The following is a 27,106-nucleotide window of genomic DNA, read 5'->3' on the forward strand; positions in this document are numbered from 1 at the left end:
CAAAATGCAAAGTCAAACCCATTCACTCACTGTTTTGTACTCCATGAGTTCCATCTGAAGGCGTGTGATCTCACTACGAAGTGCATTGATTTGCTGACTAGCTCTGTCCTGATTGACCATCACCTTGTTCTTGATATTTCTAGCCCGATTGGCGTATTTCAGGGTATTTAAGGTTTCCATAAAATCTCTGTCTGAAGGGCTAACACATGCTATCATGATTGTTTGGCTGAAAGTTAAAAAGAAAAATTCGGTTTACAGATAAAAGTAAAATGCTGAAATAAGCATTTTTTTAATATCCTGCCATTTGAATAGTATTTTCTCTTTAGGATACCAAAAGATTGATACTACTACCTTAAAAATAAAAACAAATTTAAAAGCCCTTCATGCCTTAAGACTATCTTAAGGAAAAAGATTTTTTACTTAGGTAAAATTGGGGGAAATGAGGTTTTATTATCATTCTTTTACCCAAAATACTTTGAGAAAGTGTAAGTGCATATATTTCACACCTCTTTACAAAATATTTCTGAAGCAATGCAAACAAATCGTTCTAAAAGTCAACCTACCCATAATATGACAAGTAACATTCAAAAACCATTTATTTCATTACTTACTTCATATTTCAGGATTTTATATTTTTATTCTTTTTTTTTTTTACTTGCAGTGGTTTTTTTCAATGTTTATTTATTTATTTTGAGAAAGAGAAGGAGAGAGAGCACAAGTGGAGAAGGAGCAGAGAGAGAGAGGGAGAGAGAGAGAAGCCCAAGCAGACTCTGCACTGGCAGCACAGTGCCCTATGTGGGGCTCAGTCTCACAAACCATGAGATCATGACCTGAGCCAAAATCAAGACTTGGATGCTTAACCAACTGAGCCACCCAGGTGCCCACATTTTTATTCTTTTTATTTAATCATTGGTATACTGATTTTTATATTAGTAAAGAAATTTACATAAAATACTATCATCTGAACAAGAAGAGTATTTAGTATATCCACATGTTTTACAATATAAAACCTCATTTGTGACTGAGTGGTCAAAGTTCCTTGAGTTTTCAGCTAGATTACACAGAAAAAAAAAATGGAAAAGTGTACTTTATGGTCATGATGAATTACTTTGCCAACCAAATAATAGGATAGTGAAATGCTTGGTATGCCCAGCTATTATGTCTGTCAATGAAACAGACATGGCGATTATAATAAACACTTAACTGGAAAATGTATAGGAACTGCAGTTAAGGAATTACTTCACCCACCTGGGTAGGAAATGCATACCTATCAATTCTAACCTGTAGCCTCTTGGTCTGCTTCCACTCCCACCTTCCCCTAATAATCTCAACATAGCATTCATAGTAACCCTTTTAAAATGGGCTCCATTCCACCCATCTCTTTCCCTTTGTCAATGCTTGTTCATCCTTATTTACTCTTACTATTATTCAAGATTCAATTCGGGTATCATCTAGTCCAAGAATTCAATCCTCAGCCTACTCTCTTTCTTTTTTTCATATCTTTTGTGTATCTCTTTTTTGTTGATTTTATTATTATTTTACTTAAATTTGATAGACCCCAATCCTTAGGCCCTAAACTGGTAAAGGATAAGGGTCAAGGTTTGTTGCTCAGTATACATTGTGTAACACTGGAACCTAGTAAGTCATTAGTAATTGTGATGTGTGTCACATATACATAATGTTTCCTTATTGGAGGTCAGAAAGTTAAAACAATTTGTGCATCTCTAGCTCTTTCTTTTGGTGAAGAAAATAAGGTAATCAAGCAAGAGTGATGGTTACAGACACTGATTAGAGAGCATGACTACTCAAAGTGCAGTCCCAGTTCGGTGCCAGTATGAAAATTATTTGTTACATGTTCACAATACATAAAGAAATTGAGAGTAAACATTTTAGACTTTTACAACATTTGAACTTGCTGTAATCAATGATGGTATATTGAATGGAGTTCAAGAGTGTTTGAACATACATGGTAAGTCATAAATGGGCAAGCTGACTACAATCATGAACAGTACTAACCCACCACAAATTGAGGAGTGGGATAGAAGAATGTCCCCTTCACAAATATTTTAAGAAGCACTGGGATCAAGTGCTCAAGAAGAATGGTGAAAGCCAGTAATGAGAGGGTCTAAGATCTATTATATAAGGAAAAGATCACATATTAAATAAAATCCCAAAGATACAAATTTCAAGAATGGTTGTATTTATGAAAAATTCAAAGAAAACATTAAACCTGTTTATTTTTAAAGTTTATATAAAACCACAACTCTGTTTTAAAGGAAACCATATCAATTAAATAGATTATTATGTTATATATCTTATATATTATTTTATCATGTTATATCATATATCATACATTAGGGAGGAAATACATCACAGTATTAACAGTAGTTACTTATAGGTAATAGAAATATAATTTATTTTCATTTGCTCTTTATATTTTTCTGTATTTTTCAAAAATTTTCCTATAAATTTGTGGTAATGTTATATTAAACATTATAAATTTATGACAGCCAGCTTCAGTTAAAAAAATAAAAGTCACTAAATTATACACATAAATAAATGCAACTTATTCCCAAAATGCCTTTGATCTAATTTTTCTTTAAAAGTAATTTGTACAGGGACACGTGAGTGGCTCAGTTGAATGACATTCTGACTCTTGATTTCAGCTCAGGTCATGATCTCACTGTTCATGGGATCGGCCCCATATCAGGCTCTGTGCCGAGAGTACAGAGCCTGCTTGGGATTCTCTCTCTCCAACCCCCCACCCCCCGCTTCTATTTCCCTCTCAAAAGAAATAAATAATAAATGTTTTTTTAAAAAGAGAAATTTGCACAGACTTTACAAAACAAAGTTATTCTGTTCACTAAGCCTTATACAAAATATAATGCTTTTACTAGAAGTTCAACCTCAAAATTTTAAGCAGGAATTGAGGCTCACTAAGGATAGACTTAGAAGGGGTCTTTTCTACTGAAGAGTTAGCACTCAGTATGGAAATGGGTGGGAGATAGCTGAGACTGTAGCCAATCTGTATTTAGCTGCAGCCAATCTTAAATTCCAGAGGAATTCAAGGCCCACAGTGCAAATATCTCAGACTGCTTACAGGGCAAGCAAAGTTTCGGAGGTACTGAAGTACTTGAAAGTACTGAAAATTATAAGGGGAGGACATTTATCATCTCTGCTTTGTTTTACAGCTAAGAAATAAATATAGGAAAGAGCTACAATTTAGTAAACTTGAAAAACTTCTATTTGGCTGAAAAAACAAAAACTGGTGTCTTAAGACCCAGAGTGATACTAAAGGTCAGCCTAAGAATATAGAGGAAAAGAAAAATACAACAAAGGAAGCAATATTGCACCCATACACAGAATATGCATGGAGACAAATGAGGTAAGACAATGCAAACACTACATAAAAGGAAGACATATAAAAATAATACTGTTGAATTCTATAAAACAGAACTTTACCCCTAAATCTACGTAGATTTAACATTATCAAAACTGTCTGAATAACAGTTGTTCAAAAATGAAGTTTGCAAGTCTAATTAGCAGGTCATTTTACAACATCTAATGATCTTTCCAATAAATGTGTCAGACCATTGAAAACATTGAAGCTTCACTGTGGTTGTCTGTAACTTGTTGATTTACACTATGATTAAACTGAAATGCCAAAAATGCTTCCACTTATAAAGCAAACATGTTAATGTTTATGAAAAGGAATGAATTACCAGAAGAATGAGTTTAGCTGATGAAACATATCAGAATGATGCAAAGTATGGAAAAAGGAATATCAGTGATACTGGCAAAATTAATAAACAGCAAACATCCTGTACTTCATTCAATTAACATTAAAACAGGTTTTCCACATGTAAAGAAATACCAAATTTTAGAAAACTTTGTAAAAAGTATCAATATTTAATTACTTTGTAATTACTTAAAAGACGGCATTTATGGCACAAAAACAGACACATAGACCAATGGAATAGAATAGAAACCCCAGAACTAGACCCACAAACGTATGGCCAACTCATCTTTGACAAAGCAGGAAAGAACATCCAATGGAAAAAAGACAGTCTCTTTAACAAATGGTGCTGGGAGAACTGAACAGCAACATGCAGAAGGTTGAAACTAGACCACTTTCTCACACCATTCACAAAAATAAACTCAAAATGGATAAAGGACCTGAATGTGAGACAGGAAACCATCAAAACCTTAGAGGAGAAAGCAGGAAAAAACCTCTCTGACCTCAGCCGTAGCAATCTCTTACTCGACACATCCCCAAAGGCAAGGGAATTAAAAGCAAAAGTGAAGTACTGGGACCTTATGAAGATAAAAAGCTTCTGCACAGCAAAGGAAACAACCAACAAAACGAAAAGGCAACCAACGGAATGGGAAAAGATATTTGCAAACGACATATCAGACAAAGGGCTAGTATCCAAAATCTATAAAGAGCTCACCAAACTCCACACCCGAAAAACAAATAACCCAGTGAAGAAATGGGCAGAAAACATGAATAGACACTTCTCTAAAGAAGACATCCAGATGGCCAACAGGCACATGAAAAGATGTTCAACGTCGCTCCTTATCAGGGTAATACAAATCAAAACCACACTCAGATATCACCTCATGCCAGTCAGAGTGGCCAAAATGAACAAATCAGGAGACTATAGATGCTGGAGTGGATGTGGAGAAACGGGAACCCTCTTGCACTGTTGGTGGGAATGCAAATTGGTGCAGCCGCTCTGGAAAGCAGTGTGGAGGTTCCTCAGAAAATTAAAACTAGACCTACCCTATGACCCAGCAATAGCACTGCTAGGAATTTACCCAAGGGATACAGGAGTACTGATGCATAGGGGCACTTGTACCCCAATGTTTATAGCAGCATTCTCAACAATAGCCAAATTATGGAAAGAGCCTAAATGTCCATCAACTGATGAATGGATAAAGAAATTGTGGTTTATATACACAATGGAATACTACGTGGCAATGAATGGATAAAGAAATTGTGGTTTATATACACAATGGAATACTACGTGGCATTCATATTTAAGAATGAAATATGGCCTTTTGTAGCAACGTGGATGGAACTGGAGAGTGTGATGCTAAGTGAAATAAGCCATACAGAGAAAGACAGATACCATATGGTTTCACTCTTATGTGGATCCTGAGAAACTTAACAGAAACCCATGGGGGAGGGGAAGAGAAAAAAAAAAAAAAAAAGAGGTTAGAGTGGGAGAGAGCCAAAGCATAAGAGACTGTTAAAAACAGAACAAACTGAGGGTTGATGGGGGGTGGGAGGGAGGGGAGGGTGGGTGATGGGTATTGAGGAGGGCACCTTTTGGGATGAGCACTGGGTGTTGTATGGAAACCAATTTGACAATCAATTTCATATATTAAAAAAAAAAAAGACAGCATTTACTTTTCAACAAAATTTTATTAGGCTTACAAGCCAAGTGACTTGGAATAAATGACTCAACCTCTCTGGATTTCAATTTCCTTTTCTGTAAAATAGGAACAGTAACACTACCTCAGGGGATGTTATTAAGGATTCTGTGAAATAACCACATACAAAAGGACTCACGCATTTTAGGTACTTACAAATTATTAGTTCCTCATTCTATTAATTTGCTTTATAATAAAAACGATTGTCACAAATCAACTTACAAATTTACTTTAAAATTAATGAGTAGTTGAAATTCAGGAATATGGAGGATAATCACTTTTGCATACCTATTCCCCCCGAGGGAATCCTGCAGCAGTCTTGTCAGTTTAGAATCTCTATAGGGCACATGGGTGGCCCTCTTGCTCTTATCTCCCAGTGCACTTATTACATTGCCAAGTGCCAACTAAAACAGAGAGAGAGAAGAAAGTGATAAAATTTTAGTAATTATAACACCTTTAAATAAAAAAGCTTATAGAGAATAATGCAGAGACAGAACTGAGAACATCTATGTTTGGTTTTGTTTCACATTTGTATTTTGAAAAATGACGTATACTTCCAAGTTTTCTATATTAACTACTAAAAACTGACACCACTCAAAATTTAGACTATAATATACCTGTAACTCACAAATACTTAAACTTCTACTCAGAGATTTTCTTTAAAAATAGAAATGCTATAAAATTGGTGACAAATAACCATCCCTAGAATTATAAGAGCATCAGGTTGTATCCCCAGAAAATTGTCAATTCATGTTTCAAGTTGTTCTCAACTCAATGAAGAAATAAAGTGTTTAGTTAGTTCAACAGATTCATGAAATGTTCTTATTGTAATATAGCTTCCTTATGGTAAAACAAAATCTTCTTTAACCATAACAAAAATATCAGTATGATTTCTCTGAACAAGGTGTTCCTAACACAAGTATAGCTGTCTTAAGAAATACAATGAATCTATGTGCTAAGCACCCAATATTTTAAAAGTAGGTCAAATTATTAAACTGTCTAGTCACACCTCCTGCCGCTCCTACTGTTTTTCTTACTGCACTAAAACTAAACTAGCACCTACAGCATAAGCACTGTCCTCCACTTTGGTCACACCCGCCTTCAGTAAGGCAAAGAGCCATAACCATGTCTTTGTCAGGGCCAGTGGATCCTGCAGAGACCAACATCAGTATTACATTGAGTCTTAGAGGCCCTTTTCCAGAGAAGCTTCAGTTCTAACCACTGGCCACACTGGAACTCTACCAGATACATCTGAACATGCTTCAGTGGCCTAAACAGGAAAAGAGATCAACGACTTTTGTTTTTTCCTGACACCACAAATGGCAATTCCACTATGTATTTATTTCCTAAGAAATTCAGATCAATACGCAAAGTCCAGGATCCAGTTGACTCCCTTTCACACAACATTCAACCATATGATGGAAGCATCAAGCTGGGTGTTGGGAGTTTGGAGGTCTGGCTCTCTTTACTCAGCCTTGGTTGTCAATTTCCACACCAAGGGGCTGCAATTATTAGCAAAATAGGACCATTTGATTGGAGTCCCCAGCTGTAGGAAGGGAGGGAAAGAAACAATGCAGAAAACACAGAACCTGATGCTGTCTACATCACAGAAATTTAGGGATGCTATTACATTTATACAGGAACAAATGTCCATTTTATAATGAAGTCAACAGGAAAAGATTTATTATACAAAAACCTGCCCTTAAAACTTTTTCTTCCATATAACAAAAGCATTATGCTAGCACACACAAGGTGCTTTGCAACCAAAAACACCACTAGGTGGCATGGTATTAAAACTAATTCCTATATAATCTAGGGAAGTTCTCATTTTAAAAACAATCATTACTTTAAAAAAATTGATTGTAATTCCAAAAATAAAGTGACTGTCATAAATGTTAGCAAAAACTTTAATACTGAATATTAAAATATTAATTTTGACAATAAATTTTTAAAGTTGGGAAGAATTAAATTTTTTTTAAATTTATTTATTTTTGAGAGACAGAGAGACAGAGCACAAGTGGGGGAGGGGCAGAGAGAGAAGGAGACACAGAATCAGAAGCAGGCTCCAGGCTCTGAGCTGTCGGCAGAGACCGACATGGGGCTAGAACCCATCAACTGTGAGATCATGACCTGAGCCAAAGTCGGATGCTTAACGCTTAACCGACTGAGCCACCCAGGGGCCCCTAAAGGTGGGAAGAATTTTAAAAATCATTTTCACTATATGTATTCTTTTCTGCATATATGGCATAAAACTTAACCCCACTAATTTACACACATGAAAATTAGCAATGTTTTTTTTTTATAATTTTTTTTAATCTTTTTTTAATGTTTATTTTTGAGAGAGAGAGAGAGCCTGAGTCAGGGAGGAGCAGAGTGAGAGAGAGAGAGAGAGAGAGAGAGAGAGAGAGAGAGAGAATATCTGAAGCAGGCTCCAGGCTCTGAGCTGTCAGCACAGAGCCCAACATGAGGCTTGAACTCTCAAACTGTGAGATCATGACCCAAGTCGAAGTCAGACACTTAACTGACTGAGCCACCCAGGCGCCCTGAAAATTAGCAATGTTTTGAAGAAAAAAAGCTTATAATGTGAGGAGATCAGAATTCAGTACATTACTCCTAAGTTTATAAGTTTACTGTAACTTTCATTTCTCAGCTCAGTGCATGAAGGATTTCCACTTGGGTATTATGTATTACAAAAGGGGAAAGGACAATAGAAAAGCCCTGATATATTCTCAACACAAAGCTGTAGTCTCAGTCTTACAAGTCCACAGTTGATGGAAATGCCTTCTTTTGCCCTCTCGCCTGTAGCTCCAGTACGCTTCAGTCTTTCTGATCCTGCCAGATCAACAAAATGGAACTTTGCAGTCAAGGTTTCAAATTCATTCATCTGTGATGATTCAGAAATCACCTTATTGTCAGTCACATTTTCCTGCAATTGAGGAATATAATAAAAAATATTTTATTAATGTGACACTAAATATCCTCCAACCCCACCTTGCCCTCATTAAACATATTATATATTAAATAAGTTAAATATAAATATACCTCTAATACATATAATATTGAAAAATAGGCAAATAGCCAAATAAATGTAAGTGCAAAAAAAATCTACTGGCAATTAGAAGCCTAGACAAAGGTAGAAAGGAGCTTGACAATCAGAAACCAGCTGATATGAACTGAGGCTTTGTTTATGTTGATGAAGAGAAACCTGTAATACACAGTCCTCAAAAGGAAAGGGTCTCAGATGACTACATCCATCACCATAAAGCCACAGCTTGCTTTATGGTTGCTGCAGACACATACCAATTTTTTATTTCAAAATCTTACACAGTTGGCCAGCTTCAGTTTGAATAGGATCAAAGACACCTCATTAGGAAAAGGAACTATTAGGGGCGCCTGGGTGGCTCAGTCGGTTGAGCGTCCGACTTCAGCTCAGGTCATGATCTCACGGTTTGTGAGTTCGAGCCCCACATCGGGCTTTGTGCTGACCACCCGGAGCCTGGAGACTGCTTCGGATTCTGTGTCTCCCTCTCTCTCTGCCCCTCCCCCACTCATGCTCTGTCTCTCTCTGTCTCGGAAAAAAATAAACATTAAAAAAAATTTTTTTTTAATTTAAAAAAATTAAAAAAAGGAAAAGGAACGATTAGCCAAACTAAATTTGGTTCAAGTGTACTCTCCTGGGATTTATGTGGATGTTTAGGAAAACGAAGCCTGCAAGTTTAAGAAATTAGAACTAAAAACTCACAGCATCTATCTGGGGACACATTCTGGTTTGACACAAGTGAATGGTAAATATGGCATGTGAACGGGAGCTCTGAACATTCATCTGGGTACTAGCAGTGGTCCGGGATAGAGCACCCAGTTTCAAACACTGCATCATCTGGAAAAGGGAAAGACAGATTTTATTTGAACAATCTTTAAACATGATACCATATGATCAGAAATCGGAGCTACTGTCCCAACCTACCATATGATTTTCATATTATTTCAGTTACAGGCACTTTTTGAGCTGAACTTTATAGTATAATAGTGTATTATTTTTTTAATAGGAGAAAACACTGAGATTCCATTGTTTGTCATTTGCTGACATTTGCAGCTTCTATTCCAAAACTGTTACAGAAGAACACTTTGGAACAAACTGAGCAACAACTTGAATTATTTAGGCCCTTCTGTATCCTCTCCTGAAATATTTTTTCTGTAATTTTTCTTAATAGTTTCCCTTTAGGAACCATGATATAGTCCTACATATGTAGCAGCAAAAGGCACAAAAAAATTGGGGTCTCATTGTCCACCTTCAATGATCTAACTCTCTTTCTCTGTCTGTGAAAGAAAACTTTCTCTGTCTTAGATTCTTTTGATGCTATGATAAATGTACTGACTTTACCGTAACTGTGACATTTTATATAATAAAATCCTGATATAAATTGGATATAAATATTGGAAAAGACAAGACTTTAACTCCATATTACATATAAGGATATAAATTTCATATCCTGATCTTAAGCAAACTAGCAATAAAGTTGATATCAAATAAAATTAAATATGCTCTATTTTAACTTTAACATAAATGTCACCTCTGATTCTGTATTCACAGTACGTGTTGTGACTCCCACAGTATAAATTCCTCCAGTTGAATCTTCATGAATTCTTATATTTGATTTTTTATTTTTTGCATCAATATCACGAGTGGTATCAAATAAGTCAAGAACCTCTTCATTGTATAGCTACAAAAAATATTATAAGCTTAATTTCAGCAGAAATTGCCTCATGGTTATTAACATACAGTGCATATCTTTCAAACATATCTTAGAATGTCTTCATAATAACATCTCTCTAAAATAACACATAAAAATAATACAAATAAATAAATAAAATAAATATAATACAAACAAAAATTTGTGTTATTATTACAAATACAAATAAGTGCCAGATTTCTTTATAAGAGTAAGAAAAGTAAATGACTTAATCATGACTAATGAGTTGAAGACTAGCTAAAATGATCTATTAATCATTTGCAAGAGATAAACAAATATTTATAAATACAAGTAAACTTAGAAATACCAAATGCAGAAAAATCCTAAGCTTAGGGAAATTTCTAAGAATTTTTACCACTTCAGTTAAAAATATTTCCTGTTGCCCTACCACATTTCTTACTGTATCTAAAAATTAACACTTAGTATTTTTCCAAGGTCAGCAATATTAGTGTTTCTGTATTAATAGTGGCTAAGAAGATTGAACCACAACCTTAGAAGAGGATTCATATACCTATTTTTCTAATGATATACTTAAAGTCACAATGCCTAACAACATTTTGGAGGGTGAAAGGGAAGACACAAGAACGCTATGTCTTTTTGTTTTCCACTATTTATTACCTTTCTTTTCGCAGAAATACATAATGTAAATAATTACATTATTCTTAGTTTTTACTAAATTGGGATGTCCATTAAAACCAGCAGTAAGATAACTGACGTTAAATTTGAATTACATTTTCTATTTTGTGCTATATAATGCTGAACAATTTAATTAATGATCAAAATGATTAGCTCAGGTAATCTAGACTAGAACTAGACTAGAAGCCTCTTTGGACTGAGCACCTAGAATTATAATGTTGCCATCCACCTAACTGCAATAGTGCTCAAATCCTAGATGTCCTCTTACTGTCATGTCCCTCCCACCACACTAGACTGCCCTAAATTAATCGAAACCTGCCCCAATCTGTGGACATCCTAGCAGGAATACCAGCTTTTGCAGCCCAGCTAGTGCTACAGCCTGAATTCACTATTCCACATACCTTCCCTCCTTTTTAGTCACTGAGTTCCCAGAGCTTTGTGAGCCTACCTACAGTATAACAGTAATTATAAGATAGAGTCTGAAATAAACAATATTAATTGTTTTATTGTATGAACACTGGTCAAGTGTTTATAACTTTTAATACTAAAATGAATACTTATTACTTATTATCTATTGTTACTACTACCTATTACTACTACCTATTAGTTTACTCAGATGTCATTTATCAAGCACTAAGTGTCAAATACTATACTACAAACTGGGAGTATAAAATCATAAGGGCTATGGTCTTAAGGATAAGATGTAAAAGGAAACTAATGACACACTTAGATTATTACCTCTAAGAATTGGGCATTCACTTTAAAATCTGGAGGAGGAAGCCCGTTTTTAATTGCAGTGTGTTTTTTTTCTTCAATACTCTTGAAAAGGTGTTTAACAGCACGAGAAATAATACCCTGTTCTTCCTCGATGATGTTAACATCAAATCCTGTTCCCATTGTGTATGTTTTTCCAGCTCCAGTCTGAATAAAAGAACAAAGAAAAATGCATGCTTAGTGTAATAATATAACTTAAAGAAACAAAACTAAAAACGCAACTGAACTGACACTTCTGCGAAGTTATAGCTTCTATGAAAATAATTTGGTACTTACTTGTCCATAGGCAAAAACTGTAGCATTGTATCCTTCAAAACAACCTTCAATTAGTTTTTCTATACATTGAGTATAGATCTGCTCTTGCTGAGAGTCAATGTCAAACACATAATCAAAAGTAAAAGCTTTATCTTTCCCTAGGAAGACCTGAGGTTCTCCTGGTGTGACAGATGTACAAATATGGCATCCTTCAATCTTCTCTTTGGCAAGTTGTGGTCTTATTCTGTGAGAAATAATCAGGGAAAAAATTAATTAAAATGAATTGGAAAAAAAACTAGAAAAAAAAGGACTTAAAAATTCTTAGCCAAATCTTTTTATTTTTTTATTTTATTTTATTTTATTTTATTTTATTTTTATTTTATTTTATTTATTTTATTTTTTGAGAAAGAGAGAGAGACAGAGCACAAGTGAGGGAGTGCAGACAAGGAGACACAGGATCACAGGATCTGAAGCGGGACATGATCTGTCTGTGCTAACAGCTCAGAGACTGACACAGAGTTCAAACTCTCGAACTGGGAGATAATGACCTGAGCCAAAATTGGACGCTTAACCCGCTGAGCCACCCAGGCGCCCCTAGCCAAATATTTTTAAAACACTAATGTAATCTACTACTGTTCCTTCAGTTGAAAAGTTTAAATAAATTAAATTATACTGAGTCTATTTCAGAACGAGTTACTTGACAATCCCCAAAAATCATGAACAAGAATAAAATTAATCTTAAAATTAAATACTTTTGTGGGTGAACACTTTTCCATAAGTCTGTAATAGGTAAAGATTCAGTTAAATAAATTCTGCCTCCAAAATGCTGTGTCTTGTTGTTTTTGTTTTAAATTTCTTCTCTTTATTTCCAGGGAAGACAATACCCAAAAGTGAAAAATTAAAAATATAATCTTTATCTTGATGCCCTTGACTTGTCTTTTTTGCAAATTCCTCACCAATGGTTTCCAAACTTATTTAACCACTTCCTTCCGTCAGCTTAACATCCTGAAGCACACTACCACAACATATATGTATATATATTCATAATAAATGATATGCATGTACTGTATTGATATATCATGTATTATGATATACACAAAAGCAGAATATTGTAAAGAAAGAAATTAAAGAGGAATACAAACAGAAGTTCCACTATCTTCTCTCCAAAACCCAGTGAATCATCAAGCACATCTCCTAGGGTATCCTCCCACTATTGGGAAAACCATAGCATTATACCCACCCTACACCCACCCCCATCTGCTCCAGATTCTAGGACCCTCCTCTTCTGCTTCTCTTTCTGATTTCAAGGCCTATTTTCAAAGAAGAAAAGTAAAGATGGTGATATGTTGCTAACAGAACAAACCAAAATATGGCCCTATTATATTTAATCTATAGATAGATTAATCTATATTTAATCTATCTTGGACATATACATCACTCACTGTACCTAGGTTTTTTAAAAGGTTCCTATTTGCCATGATGAAAGAGAAGCAGTTTAAGGAGAAAGTAAAGACAACCAGCAATGGAAAACATAAAATGATAAAGACAGACCAAAGAAAGGATTTTAAAGGAATCTGGTTCCACATTCTTATTTTTTGAGATCTGAGTTTGTTTTTGTTTTTTTTAAATGGGGCCGATAGAAGTGGAATGGGTTCATCAATTTATTAGATAGAAATAAAACAAAACATAAGTCCAGATTGCCTAAATTTTAACCCTTTCAGGTTCATCGGGATAGAAGGTCAATGGAATGATAGGGAAGATAATAATGAGAAGGGACTGAATTTCTGCAACCTTGGTTATCTAAAATAGAATTCCATACTACAAAAAAAAAATGTGCTAACAATACATTTATGTATTTTTTTTCTTTCCTCTGTGATAATGCTATTCTTCTTTCATCAAGTCTTCAATTTCACTTATTTGTTTTAATGGAACACAATAATCAACATGGAGCTGGCTAGATACTGTAGAAAGAACAAAAGAGTAGCCATTAGAAGATCTGGATTTAACTACTTCTGTCACTCCACAGCTATCATGCAGTCTTTCTCTCAGAACTTCAATTTCCTCACCTGGGATAGAAACTATAATTTCCAAGGTTTCTTTTAGATCTAACACTATTTGACTGCAGGATACTGTATTATTAAAAAGGGGGAAAGGAAAATAATATTTATGTACTGCTATAAAAATAAAATGATATAACAAATTAAAAAGGGGTTTCTTACATGAAGCTACAACCAGAAACAGCTAATGTAGTAGTAGCTTTGGCTTCCTGGTTCCATGTTTTCTTGATGAGTGGTCTCTTCTTTCCAAACTCTTTTTTTCCTATCTTACTTCATCCAATCATGGTATGAAAACTGTAACAAAATCCCCAACCTCCTTGGGAGAATCACCATCCTGACTGCTGCCAAGCTAAAAACAGGAGAGTCAACCTCAATTACTCTCCCTTTCCTATTCCATCTACTTAATTGATCTCCAAGAACTATTAATTATCTCTGAAATAGTCAAGAGCCCACCAGTTTCTTTCCTTCCCCATCAACACCACCATTATCTCTTACTTGGATTATTGCAAGTATCCTCACTAGCCTGCCTATGTCAATTCTTTCCCCCACCAATCTGTTCTACATGTTGCAGTATCAGTGATATTTGTAAAATATGAAGTTGATCAGGTCACTACCTTGCTTAAAATCATTCAGTACATCCCTAAATCCCTCTGCGGTCTCTCCTCTTGCCATGCTTCCTCTCTGAAATAAAGGATTTGGTTGTCGATAGTGGTGTCAGTGATGGCTTATTTTTAACCAGTTTTACTAACAAGCTATGCTCTCTCTACCTTCAAATATACTGCTCTCTTCTCCTGGACACTTCCCCAGCCTCTCAATTCCTAACTCCTTTTCCAGCCTGAACATCACATGTTTTCAGTCTCTATTTAAATTTCACATCTTTGGAAAGCTCTTGCTCCTTGCATTCCAACATAAAGTCATATGTGAACACAGGCTTTCTCTCTAGACCTCATGCCCCCAGGACTCTGCTCTCTCCCTTCTTTATAGCAGTTCTGTGAAGCTTAACAAATCCCATGTAATAAAACAGATAAAAATAAACACAAACTGTCTAAATGAAAATGAGCACTGGGCTACTATCTGAAATCAGTGCCTCATTAATTTTAAGTAAATTATTATAACCATAGGCTAACTTATTTGGCTATTAAGATACTTTTAATTTCATTTTAACATAACAAAGGAATGTAGATGCTATTTGAATTGCAGATATGACAGCCAATTTTAGAATGTCAATACCATTCAGAAGTTAATCTCCTAAACTCTATTCATCTGATTCTTATCCTTGCTAATGGCAAGGAGGATTGTGTTTGAAGCATGAATGATGTGCAGTTCCACCCATTTGCATGGGAGGGGAGAGTGGTTTTAAAAACCACCAAGTTGGGTGGAATTCTTTTCAGCTGGATCCAGGCAAATGGCAGTTTCCTGGCAAGTCTGAGAAACTCCCACCTAGAAGGGGATAGTCTCCTACACATGTAGACAATTGGAGGTTGACTATACTTCAAAGGTTAGAAATATATTCACCCTTTCAATTCCCCTTCAGATATTAGTATTTTAAACTCTACAACTCCCTAAATTTATACTCAAGTCAAGAATTCTCCCATGAAGTTCTAACCCATGCCAATTCACCTACTTTAATAATGTGAAGAGTTTGAAATTCACCCAGCTACAAATTTCAATCTCAAAACTATAATTTGAAATTATATACAAACAAAATATATCAACCCTTCTGGGAAATAACAGACTAAAAACAGAATCTGACATTTATTAAATATTTTGAAATACCTCATTTCTTAGTATTTTTATATAAAAATAAGAACATTAAACACATTCATCTAATCCCAACACTAAGACATAATCAGTGTTAACATTTTGGTTAACATTAACACTAAGAAATAGTAACACAGCCTTGCAGGTTTTTCAAAATGTGTATTATATAAGTAGATAACATTTGAAACTGCTTCTTAAAGGAAAACAATTATGCATAAAACCTATGTCATAAATATTTAGAGTAAGATATTCTCATAGTATATAGCAACATTATATTATAAAGACCAACAATCATGTGGGTTCTACCTATAATATTAATTTGCTAATAGAGATGATCTATCTCTATTTAGGTTTTTTTAAAAAATGATGCATTGGAAATGAATGTAGGCAGAGTAAGGCAATTATGGAAAATAGCTACAGTTTTGCTAGAGAATGTGCTTTTTTTCTTAGCATGAGGTACAGACCCTTTATCCTTTGTGGACCAATGACCAATGGGTGGGTCTGAAAGGGAAAACCCATGAAGAGCCATACAGAAAACAGAAAAGTATTTATTGTACCTAGTTGTAAAAATTCAAGGCTTGAAACAGAATATGATACAAATGTTCATTATTTAGTTTTAAGATAAAAGTACATGAACAAATATCTCCATTTTCCCCCATCTAAATTTTTCCCTTGACATACAGTTGCCTTTTAGCTTCTGCTCTCACACTCTCCTGAAACTGCTCAGAAAGAGGTACTTGTCATTTCTAAATAAAGTGGACCCTTTTTAGTCTTCATCCTACCTCACCTCTCTTCAACATTTGACCCTATTTCAACTTGCAGGGGCGGAAAAAAATTTTTCCCTCTATCCTCTTAGGTTCTACTGGCTGCAGTCCTGTAAATTAGACTGAGAAAAGACTACTCCCCTTGGTAGTCACCAAAGGGAAAACAAACAAGTTTATTTACATATCTATTATGCATACATATGGAAATACTCAGTGATGAATAATTCAAAGAGTGGTTAGAACTTGCAGTTATATAGCATATTAACAGAGGAAAAAGGACTGAGTTTCTAGGACAGCAAACAGTGGGAGAGTATGAAGAAACTAATGGAAGATAAGGGCTAACTAGCTAAGTTTGTTATGTAGGCTCCTGTGCTACCATTTCTAGTGACTAACTTTGGTCCTTCCTGTTCCAGAGGGGTGGGGGAAAACCTTTACAAATTTATGTCCTGCTTTTAGACAAATAGGAGGAGGGCAGAGATCTTTCCTTCTATCTGCTTTTTTTTTTTTTTAATTGCCTTCCACTCAAAATAATCCTTATGTCAAAGTGGCATACTTTGGGGTGGCATATTCTGCTACTCTTCATATATCGTATTTCTCAAATCTTTATCTGCAGTTGGCTTCTATCTTCTTTTTTTACTCATTCTGATTACTGGACCAATCTTTTTCTTTTGCACCTCATATGCCAACTTCCTTTAAAATATCAGTGTTTCCTCCCCATAATGTCTTAGTTATTTAGCATGGTATCTAATATTTTCCTAATCTATATTCTACCTGTCATTCCATTTTCAATTCTAGTTACATCCAGCTACATCCAACCACTGATCATTTCTTGGTCAACTTATATACTTTCATTCACCATTCCAAAGTATGTGGTTTTTGTTTTGCTTGGAATGCCAAACCTCCATCTCTCTGCACAGAAACCATTTTTCAAGACCTAGCTCAAACATCTGTACCTTTATAAAGCTTTCCCCTGACCACCCCAAGCTTGAATTAATCTATGCAATTTGTACATGACTTTAGAATAGTAGCTATCAAATTGAATTCTTATTGCTCTACTAGTAAATGAATTGAGGACAGATAATAGGTCTTCTTCAATTATAAAAACAAAGTAATGTAACAAACATTTATTAACTGAATCCTATAAACTGCTCTAGTTAAGGGGGGAACATTTCACTACCAGGCATGTGACTATCACAATAACATTGCTACATCACTTTATTCTGTCACTAGAAACCTGATCTTGAACAGTTATTCAACCATTCTATGTCTGAATCTTCTAGATGGGGAACCTAGATTTAATATCTCTAAGGTCCTTTCTAACTTCAAATTCTATTTTAATTATTCCTTTAAGAAAGCAAAATCCTAGGGCACCTGGGTGGCTCAGTCAGTTAAGCGTCTGACTCTTGATTTCAGCTCAGGTCATGATCTCATGGTTTGTGAGTCCAAGACCTGTGTCTGACTCCATGCTGATAGTGTGGAGCCTGCTTGGGATTCTCTCTCTCTGCTTCTCTCTCTCTCTCTCTCCTTCTCAAAAATAAATAAACTTTAAAAGAAAGAAAAATCCTGACCTAAAAGAAGTATCAATAAACAACCTTTTCTTCCCCAAATCCACCATTAGTTACACCACTTGTTCCTTATTTCTTTATGGTTTCTATCATTCCCTTCAACTTTTATAGCAAATACACATGTGCCATAGGAACAAGGAACTTCATTAATAAAAACATAAAGACAGCTCCTTGCAGTGGCAGTAGCTAGTAAGGATTAGGGGAGATTCTGAAACTAGGACCAGTAAGTTTTCCTTAAATTGGGCTGTTTTCTGTTCCTACCTTCATAGTAACAATAACTGGTTTCAGTAACTGAGTATATCAAATAAGCCAAGAGGACTAGTTTCAAGATGTTCTTGATAGGACCAAAAAAGAAGAAGATAAATATATGGGGGTGGGAGTGAGGGGCTTATAGTTGCTACCTGTTCAGCTAGAATTTTAGTCATCAAATTCAAAAAGATGGAGTTTAAAGTCTAATTCTGCCACATACTGTTGGAGGAGGCAATCCACCATGAGACCAGAGCATCCTTGCACATTCTTGCTGGGTATGCCAAGAATACAAGAGCCTGACTGCTCTCTTTAAGAATCATTTCTTGGGGTGCCTGGGTGGCTCAGTCAGTTAAGCATCCGACTTCAGCTCAGGTCATGATTTCTTGGTCCGTGAGGTCGAGCCCCGCATCGGGCTCTGGGCTGATAGCTCAGAGCCTGGAGCCTGCTTCCGATTCTGTGTCTCCCTCTCTCTCTGCCCCTCCCCCATTCATGCTCTGTCTCTCTCTGTCTCAAAAATAAATAAATGTTAAAAAAAATTAAAAAAAAAAAAGAATTATTTCTCAAAGTTGCATTTTACTGCAAGCAACCTTTAGGGATAATACCTTCCACCGGACAAAGAGGTAGCTTGCTCCTGCTTACTATCAAATCAGTGAATCCCCAAGTTTGTGTTTCTCAATGCCCTATGGCTTGCAAGACATCCATGTAACAGGCCTACCTGCATTGCCTCCATGAACTGAGGAAGCGGGAGAATTGGGAAGCAGTTCAAATCATCATGAAGCTTACAATGCTCTGTCCTAACTCAGGAATCTGTGGCTTCTGCCACTATACATGACACAGTAACAGACTAGTTTGTTAACTTATAAATAGGATAGAATCTCAGACTTTCACACGTCTTGCATACTAACTAGGACCTTTGGCAAGTCACTCTCTTAGCCTCAGTTTCCTTACCTAAAAAATGGTACCATTATGACTGTAATATCCACCTCAAAGAATGTTGAACAAATGAGATAATATGTGGCAAAGTCTATGTACAGATAAAGTGTTGTTCTTTTTTTTTTTTTTTAATTTTTTTTTTTCAACGTTTTTTTTTTTTTTTTTTTTAATTTATTTTTGGGACAGAGAGAGACAGAGCATGAACGGGGGAGGGGCAGAGAGAGAGGGAGACACAGAATCGGAAACAGGCTCCAGGCTCCGAGCCATCAGCCCAGAGCCTGACGTGGGGCTCGAACTCACGGACCGCGAGATCGTGACCTGGCTGAAGTCGGACGCTTAACCGACTGCGCCACCCAGGCGCCCCAGTGTTGTTCTTATTGTTGCTACAGCACCACTTGAAAATTCTCCAGGTCAGTCCCTTTGTAAGACACCTTTATCATTTTAAATCCATTTGAGCCTTCCAATGTGGTATGCATGATTTTCTCTTAGGCTTCCCAAACTATTGCCATATTTTTCAAAACACCCTGTGGATACCTTGAGTCTTTAAGGAACAATTAAATGTAAAACTATTAGGTAAGGAATAGAGGTATAATGCATCAGTGAACACGACCTGGATATATATGTGTACATATACATACAAATATACAAATATCTATTGCTATGCAAAGACAATCAAGCTAAATAATGTTATACCTCCATTTGCAATGAAGTCATAACCCTAAAGTTAACATTTTCATAGCAATAAACAACCAAGCCTCATTATCCTGCTATTCATATTAACATGTCATACAGAAGTCAAAATGGGAATTTTTATCCTTTCAATATTACCATCATTTTTACTATCTCCATATAGCCAATAAAGAAACTTCAATCCGAATGGAAGAGAACCAAGTTCCTGAGTAACAGTCTTTTTTAAAAAGGGGAAATAAATTAGGGCGTCTAGGTGGCTTGGTCAGTTAAGCATTTGACTTTGGCTCAGGTCATGATCTCATGGCTGTGCTGACACAGCTCAGAGCCTGGAGCCTACTTCAGATTCTGTGTCTCCCTCTCTTTCTGCCCCTTCCCCACTCATATTCTCTCTCTCTCTTTCTCTCTCTCTCTCAAAAATAAATAAACATTAAAAAAAATTTAAAGCCTGATCTTAATATTTTTTAAAAAGGGGAAATAAATTATTATAATACATTTTCGTCTTGTTCTGAATTAAATTTGATTAAATGCTAGTGACTACAATGTTGACAAATAACTAATCAATGATTTATAGTTACTGAAGGGTGCTTATTTACATAAATAAATGTATGCCATTATAATGTATACCCCCTAGGACTTGTGCAATCACCATTTTTTTTTTCTAACATCACTCATTAACCTAAGTCCAAACATGCTGGCAATCAAACCTATATTTTTTTTAATTTATTTTTAAGTTTGTGTATTTTGAGAGAGAGAGTGCAAAAATGTGAGTGGGGGAGGAGCAGGGAGAGAGGAAGAAAGAGTGATGCTCCACACCATCAGCACAGAGTGCAGGGCTCGAATTCATGAAACGTGAGATCATGACCTGAGCCGAAACCAAGTGTCAGACACTTAGCTGACTGAGCCACCCATATACCCCAAACCTCTATTTTTAAACACAAGTAGTTTTGCAGTACCTTCCAGACTTTCTCTTATCCCTTACCTCTTCTATCCTTCTGTCTCTGTTTTATTAAAGGCATCACAACAAATAAGCCTTTCTTTTCCTAACTGGTCAAGGTATTTTTATTTTTCCCTATAAACAGAAGGGAAATAACACACAAATGTCTTCCTTTCTGCATTTGGCCATTGTTAACCTCTTATTCTGTCAGAATACACTGATGTCCTTAATCTACAGTTTCAAAAATGTGACAAATTTTTCCATTACCTAAATGTCTTTGTAAACTATCTCTTCTTTTTTTCGCTTGAGTTATTCTGATCTCATCCCCACTTGATTGTGGTAGTTCTCCAGTTTACTCAATAATCTGACCTGATTCCCACTTTGTGTAGCTCTTTTACTCACAGCTATCTGTAAGTAGCACACTTGGCACCTTAACACCTTTGTTCTTCTTACATGACACCAATAAATCTGTCTACTGTTCAGATCCTTTGCCTTTTTCTCATTTGTCAGTGTTTTGGATGATCATTATATTGGATGCTACTTACCAGTGTTCAATTTGATATTTTACTGTTAACTATAACTTACTAATTTCCTCCTTTCCATTTCTTAAAAATCAGGACAGCTATCCCATTGCCACCACAACAGAGCCACTGGAGTTTCTGGTCCCTTTTTTTGATCTTCTCCTAGTTCCATTCCAGTTAGTATGCGCACATTAACAAAGGGTCTACTCTAACCCTCTACCTTTTGTTCTAGAAGAGAGTTTCTGACAAATCATAGGAACTTGTAGACCATCTGTGGCCTTGCTGAATTGTTTTCTTAAGAGATCAGGCATGGCATAAATAATAAGTAACATAGGTCCACAAAAAGAAGTTCCCCTTCCTGAAATGGATCTTAAATTACAGTGATAATTGGTGGAAAGAAAGGTATTTCTCCAAGACATTCAAGAAAGAAACACACCTCGGTAATTCCATTAAAGAGATTAATTCTGTAAAATGCTTAAGAACAATAAAGCACAGCAGTATGTACCTGGGACCAGGAAGTATACTCTTATGTGAATGGAAGAAATGGAGAGAAGTTCATTTCTTTTTTAATCCATTAATGATGAATCACTTTTAAAAATTACTCAGAAATCCTATCCTAATCTGTATAATTAGCTATGTATCCTATGGCCTCATCTCTGTGTGGTCCACCTGACTCGTTTATTCTCACTCAGAAACACCAAAAGATATGCATTAATGTTTGGGGCTGCAATTCCTAGACTAACCTACTCAGTCTCTGGCTTGCAATGCCACTTAGAAAAACAAAGATTTATTGCCCTCAAGTACAGTTCCCCACTGGCTAATTAGAGAAAGAAAGTGGGGGGGGGGGGGGGGGGGGCGGGGAGAATGACGGAACACTGACTTCTCTTACTTCCACTCCCATGTCTCATACGTTTTCATCCCTATGATTCAACTAAGGATACAGCACACTGAACAAGATTTTCTCATAAGTGAGGAAACTAGTACTTCATAAGGGGAAGCCTCAAATGCTACTTTCTCTGTTAAGTACCAGTCAGATGTTCAGAGAACTACAGTGAAATAGTGCACATAGGCTGACAAAATAAAGAAGAAAGTAACCAAATGCTGGATTTAGAGAAAAGTCTAATCCTCTACATCACTGTAATTAATACTTTTAGAAAATCTGGGCTTTCTTCTTTAGCCTCTATCCCCAAAATTGAAGACCTTCTACTCCAACAAACTGAGGGAATAAGGAAAAAGGACACTTTAAGTGATGACATGACCCACCGACCTACTGTTCAAAGTGCTCATCAAATTTCTGTTGTTGCTGGTGGCTGTCCATGGTAGCATGTCTATAACCCAAGAACATCAGAAAACTTCTTTGAGTCAACAAATCCCCAATAAATGTCAAACAGTGTGTAAAGCAAGGACTTTAAAAACAAGAACAAAAACCTGAGAAAGGTAGCTATCAGAGAGGGAAAAAAAAAACAAAGAGCTGGAAGAAAATTAAGCATGTGTTCAATGGAATATTGTATACAAAGAAGAAATGGAATAACGATTAGTCAGAAAAGAATACGATAGTTACAGGAAAATCTTCAGCAGAAATTATATTTGACCTAGATCTTAAGAGGAGATTAGAATTTTCCAGGCTGAGAAGAAAGAAAGGTCAGTTCAGGCAAAGCAAAGACAAAGATACAGGAAGTGCATTTGTTCCCAGTCATAACATAGATCTTTGCAGAGAAGCGCCAGGATAATAAAAGTGGCTAGAATTTAGGAATGTTTTATAAATGTTATGACAACACCTAAGTAAGCATCCAAACTAAAACATTATCTTCTAAAAGGAACACCCTCTGCAAGATGAAAGATGCCACCAAAAGGCACACAAAAGCCACATTGGATCTCTGCCAAATGTCTTTTAGTCTTCTTCTCCAGATCAATTCTTCATCCATCTTCACCATACTCTGTGCCCTAGGAGACTAAACTTCATGAGCTACAACAACGGACTCTCTTCTCTTAGTCTTCCAGTGCAGTTTAGCAGTGGGAGGTGCCAATAGGACACTGTACAGCATGAATGAGGTCAAGGTATTCATTCACCTGGTTCCTTCCTAACCAGATCCTGTTGGTGGGCCATGTTCCTTTACCAAAGGCCACAACTCCTATCAGGACATCTACAACAGTAGGTGTTGCTCACAACAGAGTACTGTCTTATCCTTTAGTTTCCTTAGTGCAACCCATCCTCTACTACACTTCCCCCAATCAATTTGTCTGAATGTGTCATCTGTCTCCCACCAAGATCCTGACCAAATCAGTTAGTACATGAAAACAGACTATTTACTTTTAATATTTTTAAATTAATAAGTTAATATGTTAATCAAACTTCCAAGAGATTGTAACACAATGCCAGCCTAGCACCAAACTTTGGAAGCAATGATGAGCGGTGATATTTATACTTTATTTGGTAGTAGACCCTCTCACCCTATGTTTCTCAAATCATATACACACATAATGCCATTACTTCTACCACCTACTCTCCTCCCAAACATAATCTTAGTCTTAAAGCCAAATATGCAAAAAATTTATAATGAAGTCACTTCTACTAGAAGTACTCCAGGAATTCCTCACCACTAGGCTCCCTACCCATAGTAGCCCCTAAGGTTCCTTCATGAAATCAGGGCTCCTCTGAAAATAGGCCTATGAAAACCAAGCCCTCATATCATCAGAAGTAAGCAGTTTCAAGGTGTCCATTGTTTGTTATAACTACTCAGAGAAGCAAACGTCTTTAAAATTATGCATTTGGAGTTTGACTCTAATGTATTAAGTTTGGCTTTATCATCTAACTTTGTAATAAATTGCCTTTCTTGATTTTCAGTTCCTCTGCCTGAAAGACTTCAAGTTGATGTGTGGACATAGGGTGGAGAAGCTTTGTCTTTCATCACTTTCTTTAAAACATGGCAGATTGAGGGGTGCCTGGGTGGCTCAGTCAGTTGGGCATCCGACCCTTGATTTCAGCTCAGGTCATGAACTCACAGTTCATGAGACTGAGCCCCATGTTGGACTCTAAGCTGACAGCGTGGAGCCTGCTTGGAATTTTCTTTCTTCCTCTCTCTCTGCCCCTCCCCTGCTCATGCTCTCTGTCTCTCTAAACAAACAAACAAACAAACAAACATGAAAAAAGAAAAACAGAAAAAAAAACACATGGCAGATTCAGGGGCACCTAGGTGGCTCAGTCGGTTGAGCATCCAACTTCAGCATAGGTCACGAAATCACGATTCATGGGTTGGAGCCCCACATTGGGCTCTCTAGTGTCAGCACAGAGCCTGCTTGGGATCCTCTACATCCCCCTCTCTCTGTACCTCCCCATGTGCATGTGAGCACTCTCTCTCCCTCAAAAATAAACATTTTTTAAAAACATGGCAGATTCAGCTCCTTATTTATTTATAAGATTTTATTTTAGAAAGAAAAAGATAATTTGGAGTTCAAAAAGTAAATTCAAAAACCAATGTTGTAGAGAAAATTCCTACATATAGTGAGAGATGAACTAGATAATCCTAAAGCTCCCTTGTGCATCAGCTCTAAAATTCTAAAAACTTCATATTGTGATGATTCCAAGAACAATTACAGGTAATCTGATTGCCAATAAAATAAAAACATGAATCGTGTTCAAGAGGGCAAGTCTACCAATGTCTCTTAACTTCCAATCACCTTGTATTTAATAAAAAAGACTTTATTCCAATGGGGCATTTTTAACAGATTCAGCAGCCTTAGATTTTTTTTTTTTTGTAGAGAAAGAGCTTGAGTTGGGGAGGGACAGAGAGACAGATGGGGACAGAGGATCTGAAGCAGGCTCCACACTTATAGCAGCTGACTGCAGTAAGCCCAATGTGGGACTTGAACTCACAAACCATGAGATCATGACCTGCACCGAAGGTGATCACTCAACCAATTGAGCCACACAGGCACCCCAGCAGCCTTAGATTTTTTAAATTATTTTCAGGGGTGCCTGGGTGGCTCAGTCGGTTAAGTGTCCAACTTCGGCTCAGGTCATGATCTCACAGTTTGAGAGTTCGAGCCCCACGTTGGGCTCTTTGCTGATGGCTCGGAGCCTGGATCCTGCTTCGGATTCTGTGTCTCCTTCTCTCTCTGCCCCTCCCCAACTTGTGTTCTGTCTCTCAAAAATAAATAAATGTAAAAAAAAATGTTTTTAATTATTTTCATACTGTATCTATGCAGTGAATGGTATCCTCCCAAAATTGTAATGTCCAAGTCCTAGTCCCTAATGGAATGGTATTTGGAAGTGGGGCCTTTGAGAGGTAATTAGATTTAAATGAGGTCATGAGGGTGGAGCTCCCACAATGAAATTAGTGTCCTTAATAACAAGAGGAAGAGAAACCAAAGCTCTCTTTCTCTCTCCTTACCATTTGAAGACACAGTAAGAAGACGGCTGTCTGCAAGCCAGGAAGTGGGCCTTCCACTAGCACCTTGATCTTGGACTTTCCAGCCTTCAGAATTATGAGAAATAAACATCTTTTGTTTAAGCCACTCAGCCTACAGTACCTAGTTATAGAAGCCTACACTGAGTAAGATATTGGATTCACTCTATGAAACAACTCTAATATCTTAAACTATTATGCATGCTAAGTGTTATGAGGCAGAACTGACCATGAAAGAGTCTCACTGGGACTCAGAATATAAAGAGACTTTTTTTTTTAAGTTATTTTAGCAGTCCTCAAAAATGAACAGTTAACAAGCCACACACACACACACACACACACACACACACACACACCATACATTAACATGTGGAATGAAATTACCTATCAGTGAAATTATCTTTCTAATAGTTAAATTCAATACATTTGCTTCATTTTTTACAGATTGTTTTTAGAAATCCAGCTGACTATCATAGAACTTTATATTTTTTCATGAAGTATCAGCAATGAAACATGCAAACAGCATTCCCTATTCAATTCTCACCAGTTTAATTTGTCTATTACCTTTATTTTTTATTTGGAAAAAAATTGAGAGGGCATAGAACAAGATCAGAGGGAAGTGAAAAGGTCCCTGGCTAGTGGGCAAGAGAGGTATATAGGAAAGCTGGCTTTCTCTCAGATATTCTAGCTCATGAATGTAAGAGAGAAACAGTAGAGACTAAAGTATCTTTGATAAATGCACAGAATGCACTTAATCCTCTTCTTTGAATTGAAGGTCAGAGAAATAACTAAATCTCATCCATTAGCATGGATACTAAAAGAGCTGGGAACTACATTCATGCATTCTGAGGAAACAATTGAATAAAAATGTCATTAGAGATTTCTGAACCACAATGAGCTCTCTAAACCATCAGCTTTCCCCTCTCTGCAAAGCTCTAATATCTGTAAGTAGATTAGAAAGGTTCCCATTTTATCAACAAAATGATGTCCTAAATAACAGATATTTGAAACTATAAGAATTAAAAGTTTTCAGAAAACAGAACACTTCCTAGAGTTGATTCAAGTTAACAAATAATTTATTGTGTAAATTATTTTCCGCACCTCTATATGTAAGTGGTAGGCACTGCAGGAGAAATAAAGATGAATAAATTTGGTTTCTGACACCTGGGAATTTATCACCTAATGCAAGAAATGAAGCAAATACTAAAATTAAAGACCATAAAAGAGGCTTACAGCCTAAATTCTCAGACTTTTATACATGAGTTAAATGGGGAACTTCTAAAAATACAGATTCTGATGATGAGGGTATGGGTGAGAGATGAGATTGTATTTCCAATAACCTATGGGTAATGCTGATATAGGACTCTTGAGTTT

The 27,106-nt window shown here is 36.2% G+C and overlaps 1 protein-coding gene across 5 annotated transcripts in view; it reads right to left on the reverse strand.

The window, feature by feature from the left end:
* Positions 1 to 27,106, reverse strand: part of KIF21A (kinesin family member 21A) — a 150,978-nt gene that overhangs the window by 61,263 nt on the left and 62,609 nt on the right. For all 5 annotated transcript variants that reach the window (XM_049625280.1, XM_049625279.1, XM_049625277.1 and 2 more), the window contains exons 2-8: positions 11,874 to 12,096; positions 11,562 to 11,744; positions 10,008 to 10,157; positions 9,179 to 9,313; positions 8,195 to 8,362; positions 5,725 to 5,840; positions 31 to 226 (exon numbers count right to left, since the gene is read on the reverse strand). In XM_049625280.1, coding sequence (XP_049481237.1) covers positions 31 to 226; positions 5,725 to 5,840; positions 8,195 to 8,362; positions 9,179 to 9,313; positions 10,008 to 10,157; positions 11,562 to 11,744; positions 11,874 to 12,096 — 1,171 coding nt within the window. The remainder of the gene's footprint in view (positions 1 to 30; positions 227 to 5,724; positions 5,841 to 8,194; positions 8,363 to 9,178; positions 9,314 to 10,007; positions 10,158 to 11,561; positions 11,745 to 11,873; positions 12,097 to 27,106) is intronic.

This window comes from Panthera uncia, chromosome B4, assembly GCF_023721935.1.
Source record: "Panthera uncia isolate 11264 chromosome B4, Puncia_PCG_1.0, whole genome shotgun sequence".
Classification (NCBI taxonomy): Eukaryota; Metazoa; Chordata; class Mammalia; order Carnivora; family Felidae; genus Panthera; species Panthera uncia.